Source organism: Scyliorhinus canicula, chromosome 14 (assembly GCF_902713615.1).
Source record: "Scyliorhinus canicula chromosome 14, sScyCan1.1, whole genome shotgun sequence".
NCBI lineage: Eukaryota > Metazoa > Chordata > Chondrichthyes > Carcharhiniformes > Scyliorhinidae > Scyliorhinus > Scyliorhinus canicula.
The window spans coordinates 92,699,265-92,711,873 of record NC_052159.1 but is presented as its reverse complement, the minus strand read 5'-3'; the positions used below and the strand labels follow the sequence as shown (position 1 = coordinate 92,711,873).

At 50.3% G+C, this 12,609-nt stretch overlaps 1 protein-coding gene across 1 annotated transcript in view; it reads right to left on the bottom strand.

Moving 5' to 3' along the window:
- med17 (mediator complex subunit 17) overlaps nt 1-9,775 on the bottom strand; it is a 59,088-nt gene extending 49,313 nt beyond the window's left edge. The window contains exons 1-3 of the mRNA XM_038818374.1: nt 9,457-9,775; nt 5,292-5,458; nt 1,548-1,758 (exon numbers count right to left, since the gene is read on the bottom strand). Coding sequence (XP_038674302.1) covers nt 1,548-1,758; nt 5,292-5,458; nt 9,457-9,766 — 688 coding nt within the window. The 5' untranslated portion in view covers nt 9,767-9,775. The remainder of the gene's footprint in view (nt 1-1,547; nt 1,759-5,291; nt 5,459-9,456) is intronic.
- Nucleotides 9,776-12,609: the final 2,834 nt, after the last annotated feature.

Below are 12,609 nucleotides of genomic sequence, written 5' to 3'. Positions count from 1 at the left end.
CAGTGGATGTGACAGTAGTACTGTAGGTTGGGAAGCTAGCTCTTTGGTGTGGCGGCATAAATCATTACAATATTTTTTTTTAAAAAACATTTATAAGCACTGTTACAGGGTTTCTCACATTTTGTGGAAGTGGGGTGGTTTGTGTTTGCATGCACACAGGCATAGAAACAAAAGAAGCAGAAATAATGAACAGGAGAATTAGAGTGGAAACAGGAAACCAGATATGGAACAACTCATCATTTAACTGAAAAATATTCTGAAGACTCCAATCATACCTTTGTCTCCATAATGGTCTATCAAGTAGATTTTCAGAATCCTCACATTGCAAGTTATGCAAGTGCACATCAGGAAATCATGTTCCCTGTGCCTACAGGTTGCAATGTGTCCAAGTTTGCAGATGACACTAAGATGAGTGGTAAAGCGAAAAGTGCAGAGGATACTGGAAGTCTGCAGAGGGATTTGGATAGGTTAAGTGAATGGGCTCGGGTCTGGCAGATGGAATACAATGTTGACAAATGTGAGGTTATCCATTTTGGTAGGAATAACAGCAAATGGGATTATTATTTGAACGATAAAATATTAAAGCATGCCGCTGTTCAGAGAGACTTGGGTGTGCTAGTGCATGAGTCACAGAAGGTTGGTTTACAAGTGCAACAGGTGATTAAGAAGGCAAATGGAATGTTGTCCTTCATTGCTAGAGGGATGGAGTTTAAGACTAGGGAGGTTATGTTGCAATTGTATACGGTGTTAGTGCGGCCACACCTGGAGTATTGTGTTCAGTTTTGGTCTCCTTACTTGAGAAAGGACGTACTGGCGCTGGAGGGTGTGCAGAGGAGATTCACTAGGTTAATCCCAGATCTGAAGGGGTTGGATTATGAGGAGAGGTTGAGTAGACTGGGACTGTACTCGTTGGAATTTAGAAGGATATGGGGGGATCTTATAGAAACATTTAAAATTATGAAGGGAATAGATAGGATAGATGCGGGCAGGTTGTTTCCACTGGCGGGTGACAGCAGAACTAGGGGACATAGCCTCAAAATAAGGGGAAGTAGATTTAGGACTGAGTTTAGGAGGAACTTCTTCACCCAAAGGGTTGTGAATCTATGGAATTCCTTGCCCAGTGAAGCAGTTGAGGCTCCTTCATTACATGTTTTTAAGGTAAAGATAGATAGTTTTTTGAAGAATAAAGGGATTAAGGGTTATGGTGTTCGGGCCGGAAAGTGGAGCTGAGTCCACAAAATATCAGCCATGATCTAATTGAATGGCGGAGCAGGCTCGAGGGGCCAGATGGCCTACTCCTGCTCCTAGTTCTTATTGGTTTCAATTAGCCAGCACTTCCTAATATACACTTGTAAAATGTGAGTTACTTTGGCACAGGACTTCAAAGATGCATACACGTGTTTTCTGGGATTTTGTTCCTTCAGGCTTATTAGCTCTTTGAATTTCCGCACGTCATTGTTGAGAATTTGAAGCAATGGCAAATAATTTCCGCACAGAATAATTTAAAAAATATCTTAGAATTATTTATGCATTGAAATTCTACATACCTGCACTTCTATAACTCAAGTCCCCAAGGATCTTGTCACCCACTTTTCTTAATTTCCAGTGCTGCCGTAGTCTGAGCAGCTCTGAATTGAATTCTCTTTGACGCTTTTGTTCCTGGTTTTCAGCTACAGATTTATTTAATCTTTCTGCTCCTTTCAACAGAATTTGAGCAGCTCCTGCAAGGGATTTCTTTTTTCCACACAGTTGCAAACCCTGAAGGAAAACAGAAAAATAAGGCAAATGGTGACAAGGCAATACAAAAGGATAAGGCAATCCCTGTTGGGATTCTATGGATGTGCAATGAGCAGAAAATAACCCATGCCAGAAATAGCCCTTAAAAGGCTTATAACCTTTAAAGTCAGACATTTCACAACATTTAAAATGCTTAAATGTACAACTGAAAGACAATCGACAGTAAAAGCAGTGGGAACCAGGAGATAACATTAGAGAGGGAAAACAAGGTGCGCAAAGAACTAGGGAGATAGCACCAGAGTAAGAAGCAATAGGGTATTTGGTAGGGTCAGAGGAACAGGGAATGTATTTAGATCTAAATAGTGTTTACTGTGCATGCATGTAAAGGCATGGAATGTGGTAAACAAGGTTGGTCAGCTGCAGATGCAAAGAGCGACATGGGAATATGGCTATTAATTGAGACATGGCTCAAAAAAGGGCAGACAGTACTAAATACTCCAGGATACAAGATGTTCAGGAAAGTTGCAGAAGAAAGGTGAAAGAGCAGCAGTATTGCTTGAAGAGAAGATATACCCTAGAGAAATCAAAGATAGAATCTATTTGCTTGTAGCTAAGAAAAACAGAGAGGTACCAATACACTGACTACCAGATGCTTTCTATAGACGATGAACTATGAGTAAAGACTTAGAGGTACAAATTTAATGGGAAATTACAGAAAGTGCAAAAATCAGAGTAATGATAACAGTGGACTTTAATTATCCTAATATAAACTGGGATAATAATGTAGATGTTAGAGAGAGGGAAGAGTTTCTGCAGTGCACGCAGGCGAATTTTCTAGATCGATACGTTTCTGCCCCAACGAGGAAAGAGGCACTGCTGGATCCGGTTGTGGGAAATGAGGTGAGTGAAGTAGATCAAGTATCAATTGGAGAACAATGAGTGCACAATGATCATGAAATCATTTGTTTTAGTTTGGCTATGAAAAAGATCATGGAGCACTCCAGAGTAAAGACAATCAATTGGGGCAGGGGCAATTTCAACGATGCGAGAACAAATCTGACCTAGATATATTGAAATCAAAGAATGGCAGGGAAAACTGTAACTGAACAATGAACTGCATTGTCCGGTATATTCAAGGTGCATTCCTACAGGGGGAAGAAAGGTTGCACAAATAATTCAAAGATCCCTAGATGAAAATAAGAGTAAGATTAAGCAGAAAAACAATGCATCTGATAGATGTCAGGTTGATAATGAGAACTGGGCTCAAAATGGAAAATTCAGAGGGAAAGTGAAAAACTAAGAGAAGCAATAAAAGCATATGAGAAGCTATTGGCAGCGAATATAAAAGGGAATCAAAATATCTCCTAAATCAGATAAATACTGAAAGGTAGTAAACGGTTCTTAACTAGGAACCAAAATAGAATTTACTCATGCAGATATACAGTATTGAAACACTGAATCAGTACTTTGCATCTGCCTTTACCAAGGAAGATGCTGTCAAAAGTCATAGTAATGGGGAGATAGTCAATATAACCAGGGAAAAAACACTGGAGAAACTTAAAATCTGAAAAATTCCTACAACCTGATGGCCTGCACCCTATGGTTCTAAAATAGGTCGCTGCAGAGATAGTGGATGCACAGATTATGATTTTCCAAAACTCCCTAAAATCTTGGAAAGTCCCAATAAATAGAGGAACTAACTATGTGAGAAACAGGGAGTAAGAAGACAGAACTAAAGGCCAGACAGCCTAACTTAAGTCATCAGAGTAATGTTGGAATTTATTATTAATGGGGAAACTCAGTGCAGGAGTAGGCCATTTGGCCCTTTGAGCCTACTCCGTCTTTCAACATGACAATGGCCGATTCTCACCTCAATAACATATTCCCGCGTTCTCCCCATGCCCCTTGATGCTATTAAAATCTAAAACATATATATTTCTTTCTTAAATACATTGTGACTTGGCCTCCACAGCTTTCTGTGGTAGAGAATTCCACAGGTTCACTTCCATTTCAGTGAAGACATTTTTCCTCATCTCAGTCCTAAAGGGTTTGAGACAATGTCCCCCTGTTCTAGATTCCCGCCAGGGTCCAGGTTCAATTCCCGGCTTGTGTGGAGTCTGCACATTCTCCCCGTGCCTGCGTGGGTTGCCTCCCACAAGTCCCGTAAGACTTGCTTGTTAGGTAACTTGGACATTCTGAATTCCCCCTCCGTGTACCCGAACATACGCCGGAATATGGCGACCCGGGGCTATTCACAGTAACTTCACTGAAGTGTTAATGTAAGCCTACTTGTGACAATAAAGATTATATAAAAATATAATTATTTGTCCTGTTTTACTGAATTCTAAAATGCTCCCAACCCTCAGGCTTCCTGATTTTTCTGGCAATTTTATATGTCTCCTCTTTGGACTTATTATCCCCAATTTCTTTTTGTAAGCCATGGCTGAGCCACGTTTCCTCTTTTATTTTTGTGCAAGTTAGGAATGAATAATTGTTATAATTCATGTACAGGTATGAACCATTGCCTATCCATTGTCAAGTAAAAAATAGAAAATTGAATAATCATACGAAGAAAAAAATTGCAGGGCTACAGGGGAGGCAGTGGCATAGTAGTATAGTCACTGGGCTAATAATACGGAGACCCAGGTTCAAATCCAACCAGGGCAGAGGGTGAAATTTGAATTCAATAAAAATCTGGAATTAAAAGACTAATGACGACCATGAACCCATTGTCGATTGTTCTAAAAACCCAACTGATTCGTTAATGCCCTCAAGGGAAAGAAATTGGTCGTCCTTACCCAGTCTGGCTTACATGTGACTCCAGGTCCACAGTGAAGTGGTTGCCTCTTAAATGCCCTCAGATGGGCAATAAATGCTGGCCTAGCCAGTGAGGCCTATATCCCATGAACATATAAAAATGGCAGGGGGGTGGAACTAGTTGATTTACTCTTGCAGCGAGCCAGTATTATGGGCTGAATGACCCGTGTCATGCTGTAACTATTCCACGTTTCTATTTTATGAACATTTTAAAACTTTTAAAATCACTTGGAAGATGAAGAGAAGAGAAAATACTCTAGTGATTAGCGCTGTTGCTTCACAGCGCCAGGGACCCTGGTTCGGATTCCGACTTTAGTCACTGTCTGTGTGGAGTCAGCACATTCTTCCCATGTCTGCGTGGGTTTCCTCTAGGTGCTCCGGTTTCCTCCCACAGGTCCCGAAAGACCTGCTGTTAGGTGATTTGGACATTCTGAATTCTCCCTCTGTGCACCAGAAAGGTGCCAAATGTGGCAACAAAGATTTTGACAGTAACTACATTTTAGTGTTAATGTAAGCCTACTTGTGACAAAACACTAAACACTGACACTATCCATAGATTTTTTGCTTCATTTATGAAAAATCTGATTTGCTACTATATACTTTTGGTGCATACATTTTCCACAGAAAACAAACATTGTTACTTCACTGCTTGATTGTAAAACTATTTGGATTAACATTAATTTAAATTCACATTCAGGCATTTCATATAATTCTACTGCATTGTGGAGTGCAAGTACCTGTTTCGAAGGGGGTGGTTCCTGAGAGACAGGGTCCAAGGCCATGTACTTTTTCTCCTTCAGGACATTAAGTACATCATAAAGCACACACATCTCAGTCAGTGTGCTCCTCAAGTTATTCCTCACAGCATCCCAGGGCCACAAAGAGGGTTGAAACTTCAGCATTGCTAAATGTAACAAAAAATGAGCACATTAGAGAAAAAACTTCCACTTATATTGCACCTTTCACTATCTCAGGATGTCCCATGATCAATGAAGTACTTTGCGGGGGGGGGGGGGGGCAGAAGGCGCGGCAGGTGGGGGAGAGATCTGGGGAGGGGGGAGAGATCTGGGGAGGGGGGAGAGATCTGGGGAGGGGGGAGAGATCTGGGGAGGGGGAGAGATCTGGGGAGGGGGGGAGAGATCTGGGGAGGGGGGAGAGATCTGGGGAGGGGGGAAGAGATCTGGGGAGGGGGGAGAGATCTGGGGAGGGGGGAGAGATCTGGGGAGGGGGGAGAGATCTGGGGAGGGGGGAGAGATCTGGGGAGGGGGGGAGAGATCTGGGGAGGGGGGAGAGATCTGGGGAGGGGGGAGAGATCTGGGGAGGGGGAGAGATCTGGGGAGGGGGGAGAGATCTGGGGAGGGGGGAGGAGATCTGGGGAGGGGGAGAGATCTGGGGAGGGGGAGAGATCTGGGGAGGGGGGAGAGATCTGGAGAGGGGGGAGAGATCTGGAGAAGGGGGAGAGATCTGGAGAGGGGGGAGAGATCTGGAGAGGGGGGAGAGATCTGGAGAGGGAGGAGAGATCTGGAGAGGGAGGAGAGATTTGGAGAGGGAGGAGAGATTTGGAGAGGGGGGAGAGATTTGGAGAGGGGGAGAGATCTGGAGAGAGGGGAGAGATCTGGAGAGGGGGGAGAGATCTGGAGAGGGGTGGGGAAAGAGATCTGGAGAGGGGGGGGATAGATCTGGAGAGGGGGGGGAGATCTGGAGAGATGGACAGATCTGGAGAGGGGGGAAGAGATCTGGAGAGAGGGGAAGAGATCTGGAGAGGGGGAGAGATCTAGAGAGGGGAGAGAGATCTGGAGAGGGGGGAGAGATCTGGAGAGGGGGGAGGGGAAGAAATCTGGGGAGGTGGGAAGACCTGGGCTGGTGGGGTTGGGAAGATCTGGGATGGTGGGGTTGGGAGGGGGAGAGAGAAGATCTGGGATGGTGGGGGGAAGATCTGGGGTGGTGGGGGGAAGATCTGGGATAGTGCGGGGGGGGAGATCTGGGATGGTGGGGGGGTCAGGGGATCTGGGGAGGGGTGATCTGGGGAGGTTGGGGGTGGATCTGGGGAAGGGAAGGGGGGGATCTGGGGAAGGGAAGGGGGGGATCTGGGGAAGGGAAGGGGGGGGGATCTGGGGAAGGGAAGGGGGGGGGGATCTGGGGAGGGAAGGGGGTCTGGGGAAGGGAGGGGGGGATCTGGGGAAGGGAAGGGGATCTGGGGAAGGGAAGGGGATCTGGGGAAGGGAAGGGGATCTGGGGAAGGGAAGGGGATCTGGGGAAGGGAAGGGGATCTGGGGAAGGGAAGGGGATCTGGGGAAGGGAAAGGGGGGGATCTGGGGAAGGGAAAGGGGGGATCTGGGGAAGGGAAGGGGGGGATCTGGGGAAGGGAAAGGGGGGGATCTGGGGAAGGGAAAGGGGGGGATCTGGGGAAGGGAAAGGGGGGGATCTGGGGAAGGGAGGGGGGAGATCTGGGGAAGGGAAGGGGGGGATCTGGGGAAGGGAAGGGGGGATCTGGGGAAGGGAAGGGGGGATCTGGGGAAGGGAAGGGGGGGATTGGGGAAGGGAAGGGGGGATCTGGGGAAGGGAAGGGGGGATCTGGGGAAGGGAAGGGGGGATCTGGGAAGGGAAGGGGGGATCTGGGGAAGGGAAGGGGGGGATCTGGGGAAGGGAAGGGGGGATCTGGGGAAGGGAAGGGGGGATCTGGGGAAGGGACAGGGGGGGATCTGGGGAAGGAAGGGGGGGATCTGGGGAAGGGAAGGGGGGGATCTGGGGAAGGGAAGGGGGGATCTGGGGAAGGGAAGGGGGGGGATCTGGGGAAGGGAAGGGGGGGATCTGGGGGAAGGGAAGGGGGGGATCTGGGGAAGGGAAGGGGGGGATCTGGGGAGGGAAGGGGGGGATCTGGGGAGGGAAGGGGGGGATCTGGGGAAGGGGGATCTGGGGAAGGGGGATCTGGGAAGGGGGGGGGATCTGGGGAAGGGAATGGGGGGATCTGGGGAAGGGGGGGATCTGGGGAAGGGGGGGGGATCTGGGGAGGGGGGGATCTGGGGAAGGGGGGGATCTGGGGAAGGGGGGGATCTGGGGAAGGGGGGAGAGATCTGGGAAAGGGGGGGATCTGGGGAAGGGAAGGGGGATCTGGGGAAGGGAAGGGAAGGGGGGATTCTGGGGAAGGGAAGGGAAGGGGGATCTGGGAAGGGAAGGGGGATCTGGGGAAGGGGGGGGATCTGGGGAAGGGAAGGGGGGGATCTGGGGAAGGGAAGGGGGGGGGATCTGGGGAAGGGAAGGGGGGGGGGATCTGGGAAGGGAAGGGGGGGGGGATCTGGGAAAGGGAAGGGGGGATCTGGGAAAGGGAAGGGGGGGATCTGGGGAAGGGAAGGGGGGGATCTGGGGAAGGGATGGGGGGGATCTGGGAAGGGATGGGGGGGATCTGGGGAAGGGATGGGGGGGAATCTGGGGAAGGGATGGGGGGGATCTGGGGAAGGGATGGGGGGGATCTGGGGAAGGGATGGGGGGGATCTGGGGAAGGGATGGGGGGGATCTGGGGAAGGGAAGGGGGGGATCTGGGGAAGGGATGGGGGGGATCTGGGGAAGGGATGGGGGGATCTGGGGGAAGGGAAGGGGGGATCTGGGGAAGGGAAGGGGGGATCTGGGGAAGGGAAGGGGGATCTGGGGAAGGGAGGTGGGGATCTGGGGAAGGGAAGGGGGGATCTGGGGAGGGGGGGATGGGGAAGGGGGGGATCTGGGGAAGGGGGGGATCTGGGGAAGGGGGGATCGGGGAAGGGGGGATCTGGGGAAGGGGGGGATCTGGGAAGGGGGGATCTGGGGAAGGGGGGATCTGGGGAAGGGGGGGGATCTGGGGAAGGGAAGGGGGGGATCTGGGGAAGGGAAGGGGGGGATCTGGGGAAGGGAAGAGGGGGATCTAGGGAAGGGAAGGGGGGATCTAGGGAAGGGAAGGGGGGGATCTGGGGAAGGGAAGAGGGGGATCTGGGGAAGGGAAGAGGGATCTGGGGAAGGGAAGGGGCGGGATCTGGGGAAGGGAAGGGGGGATCTGGGGAAGGGAAGGGGGGGATCTGGGGAAGGGAAGGGAAGGGGGGGATCTGGGGAAGGGAAGGGGGGGATCTGGGGAAGGGAAGGGGGGATCTGGGGAAGGGAAGGGGGGATCTGGGGAAGGGAAGGGGGGGATCTGGGGAAGGGAAGGGGGGATCTGGGAAGGGAAGGGGGGGGATCTGGGGAAGGGAAGGGGGGGATCTGGGGAAGGGAAGGGGGGGATCTGGGAAGGGAAGGGGGGATCTGGGGAAGGGAAGGGGGGATCTGGGGAAGGGAAGGGGGGATCTGGGGAAGGGAAGGGGGGATCTGGGGAAGGGAAGGGGGGATCTGGGGAAGGGAAGGGGGGGATCTGGGGAAGGGAGGGGGGGGATCTGGGGAAGGGAAGGGGGGATCTGGGGAAGGGAAGGGGGATCTGGGGAAGGGAAGGGGGGGATCTGGGGAAGGGAAGGGGGGGATCTGGGGAAGGGAAGGGGGGGATATGGGGAAGGGAAGGGGGGGATCTGGGGAAGGGAAGGGGGGGATCTGGGGAAGGGAAGGGGGGGATCTGGGGAAGGGAAGGGGGGGATCTGGGGAAGGGAAGGGGGGATCTGGGGAAGGGGGGGATCTGGGGAAGGGAAGGGGGGGATCTGGGGAAGGGAAGGGGGGATCTGGGGAAGGGAAGGGGGGATCTGGGGAAGGGAAGGGGGGATCTGGGGAAGGGAAGGGGGGGATCTGGGGAAGGGAAGGGGGGGATCTGGGGAAGGGAAGGGGGGATCTGGGGAAGGGAAGGGGGGGGATCTGGGGAAGGGGGGAGCAGGGGGGCAAAGGAGGGGGATATTGGGAAGGGGGAAGCAGGGCGGGAAGGGAGTGTTCGGCAGGAAGGGGGAACCTGAGGCTCACCCTCCTCGTCGTCGCTGTCCTGCTGTCGCTGCGCCCACTCCTCTCCGGCCTCCTGCTCCTCTCCCTCCGAGTCGCTGCGGTTGAAGTCGATTTTCTGCGCCAGTTTGGCCAGGTTCTCGGACATGGAGAGCGGCTGAACATAGGCCTCGGTGCCGTCCAGAGTCACCTCCTGCACCTGGTTCTCACAGGCCGCCTCGATACTGATGGTAACAGCCGGCCCGGCCGCCATGTTGACAATCTCCGGGAGTCCCGACACAGAGAGAGAGAGAGACACCGGGACCACGGCCGCGGCGCCGCAGGGACTGCGCATGCGCACCACCACGCCCCACCTTCCCCGTGACGTCACTGGATGGTGACGTTCAAACCGGTAAACGAACATGAAGGCTGCCAGTTTGATAATTATCCTCATCTGGTTGGGGTGGCAGTTATTGTTCGATGTTCAGGTTAACAATCCATTCACCAGCTTCAGCTAGTACAGTGTGAATAGTTGTGATGCCATCAGGAATGAATCAGGGGACAAGTTCAGTACTGTATATGGACTATGCTCTGACTTGGGTATGACCACAGCCTCTCAGGTTGCCAACTCTGGCCGGAAATATTCCAGGAGATGTTGGAGGAAATTCCATCACCAAAAATCTGGGGCTTGGCATGAATGGGTACTTAAAGGAGCATGAGAGAGGAAAATACATGAGGCCTCCTTAAACCCATTGCAAAAACCCATTTCACACCAGCTAAAAAAATCCAGCGAGAGACAGAGGAGCAGATAGAGAGATTTTGGATAGGTGCACGAGTAACAGGGTTGTTATGGGAGGGGATTTAAATTTATCATAGAATTTTTTTTTTACAGTGCAGAAGGAGGCCATTCAGCCCATCGAGTCTGCACCGGCTCTTGGAAAGAGCACCCTACCCAAGGTCAACACCTCCACCCTACCCCCATAACCCAGTAACCCCACCCAACACTTGGGGCAATTTTGGACACTAAGGGCAATTTATCATGGCCAATCCACCTAACCTGCACATCTTTGGACTGTGGGAGGAAACCCATGTACACACGGGGAGGATGTGCAGACTCCGCACAGACAGTGACCCAAGCCGGAATCGAACCTGGGACTCTGGAGCTGTGAAGCCATTGTGCTATCCACAATGCTACCGTGCTGCCCTGTATTTCCCATGTATTGACTGGGACTCACTTCATGATAGGGTCTTGGATGGGGCAGAGTTTGTAAGGTGTATTCAGGAAGGCTTCTTGATGCAATATGTAGATAGTCCAACTAGGGATGGGCAGTTCTGGACCTGGTATTGGGACTGAGCCGGGACAGGTGGTTTGAGGTTTCAGTGGGGAACGTTTTGGGAGTAATAACACACAATTCTGTAAGTTTCAGGGTACATTTGGATAGGGATGAGGGTAACTCTCACGTCAAGGTGCTAAACACTGGGAAAGGCGAATTACAATAACATTAGACAGGAATTGAAGAATTTCAATTGGGTGTGGCTGTTGGAGGGCAAATCAACATCAGGCATGTGGGAGTCTTTCAAGTGACAGTTGATTAGGATTCAGGAAAGTCAGTTTCCTGAGACAACAAAGGATAGATATGGGAAGTTTAGGGAGCCTTGGATAACAAGGATATTGTGAACCTCGTCAAATGATGAGGGGAGGGCAGTTGTTTACATGGACTTCAGTAAAGCCTTTGGCAAGGTGCCACATGGCAGACTGGTACAAAAGGTGAAGTCACACAGGGTCAGAGGTGAGGTGGCAAGGTGGATAAGAACTGGCTCGGTCACAGAAGGAAAAGGGTTAGAAACAGAAGGGTGTTTTTCTGAATGGAAGGTTGTGACTAGTGGTGTTCCACAGGGATCTGTGCTGGGGCCTCTGTGCTTGTAGTGTCCATAAACGATTTGGAGGAAATGTGGCTGGTCTGATCAGTAAGTTCGCAGATGACATGAAGTTTGGTGGACGTGGCAGTAATTGTTGAGGATTGTCAGAGGATACAGCAGGACATACATAGGTTGGAGACCTTGGGCAGAGAAATGGCAAATCAAGTTTAATCCAAGCAAATGTGAGGTCTGCATTAGGTAGGCCTAACATAGAGGGGAAATCTACTGTAAATGGCAACACTCTAGGAATATAGAAAGTCAGAGAGATCTGAGCATGCAGGTCTACAGATCTTTGAAAGTGGCCAAAACAAGTGGACAAGGTAGTCAAGAAAGCATTTGGAATGATTGCCTTCATTCGATGTGACCATTGAGTATAAAAACTGGCAAGTCATGCTGCAGTTGTATAGAACCTTGGTAAGGCCGCACTTGGGAATATTGACCACAATTCCGATCGCCACACTACCAAAAGAATGTAGAGGCTTTGGAGAGGGTGCAGAGGTGGTTTACCAGGACGTTGTCTGGTCTGGAGGTTATTAGCTATGCGGAGAGGCTGAATAGATGCAGACTGTTTTCATTAGAACGACGGAGGTTGAGGGGTGACCTGATAGAGGTCTACAAGATTATGAGGGGCATAGATATAGTGGAGGGGCAGCCACTCTTTCCCAGGGTGGAGGGGTTAGTCACCGGGGGGCATAGGGTTTAGGTTCTGTGGAGCAACGTTTAGAGGAGATGTGTGAGGCAAGTTCTTTACACAGAGGGTGGTGAGTGCCTAGAACATGTTGCCAGCGGAGGTTGTGGAAGTCAATACATTAGCGGCGTTCAAAAGGCATCTTGAAAAAAATACATGGATCGGATGGGTATAGAGGGATACGGCACCAGGAAGTGCTGAGGGTTTTGGCCAAGGGTGGTATCATGACCGATACAGGCTTGGAGGGCCGAAGGGCCTGTTCCTGTGCTGTATTGTTCTTTGTCCTAAATTTGTTCCATTTTGCACAATAGTTTTTTTTTTGTTAATGATGAAATTGCGGTGCAAGAGAATACATGCTTTAAATTGGAAATTAAGTGTTTTTTTGTGATTGTTGGATTTTTCTTGTTCAACAGTGTTAAAATTATAAATGTCTTCATAAATATTTTCCAAAAAAAATAAATTGGTAATTAAGCACAGTGGTCCCCAATTGGGATCAGGGAATAATTACTGGAGTGTATAAACCAATTCACTCTGGGTGTCTGAGAGGAACCAGGGGAGTCTGTGGTTGCTTTGCTGTAAACCTGTTTTAA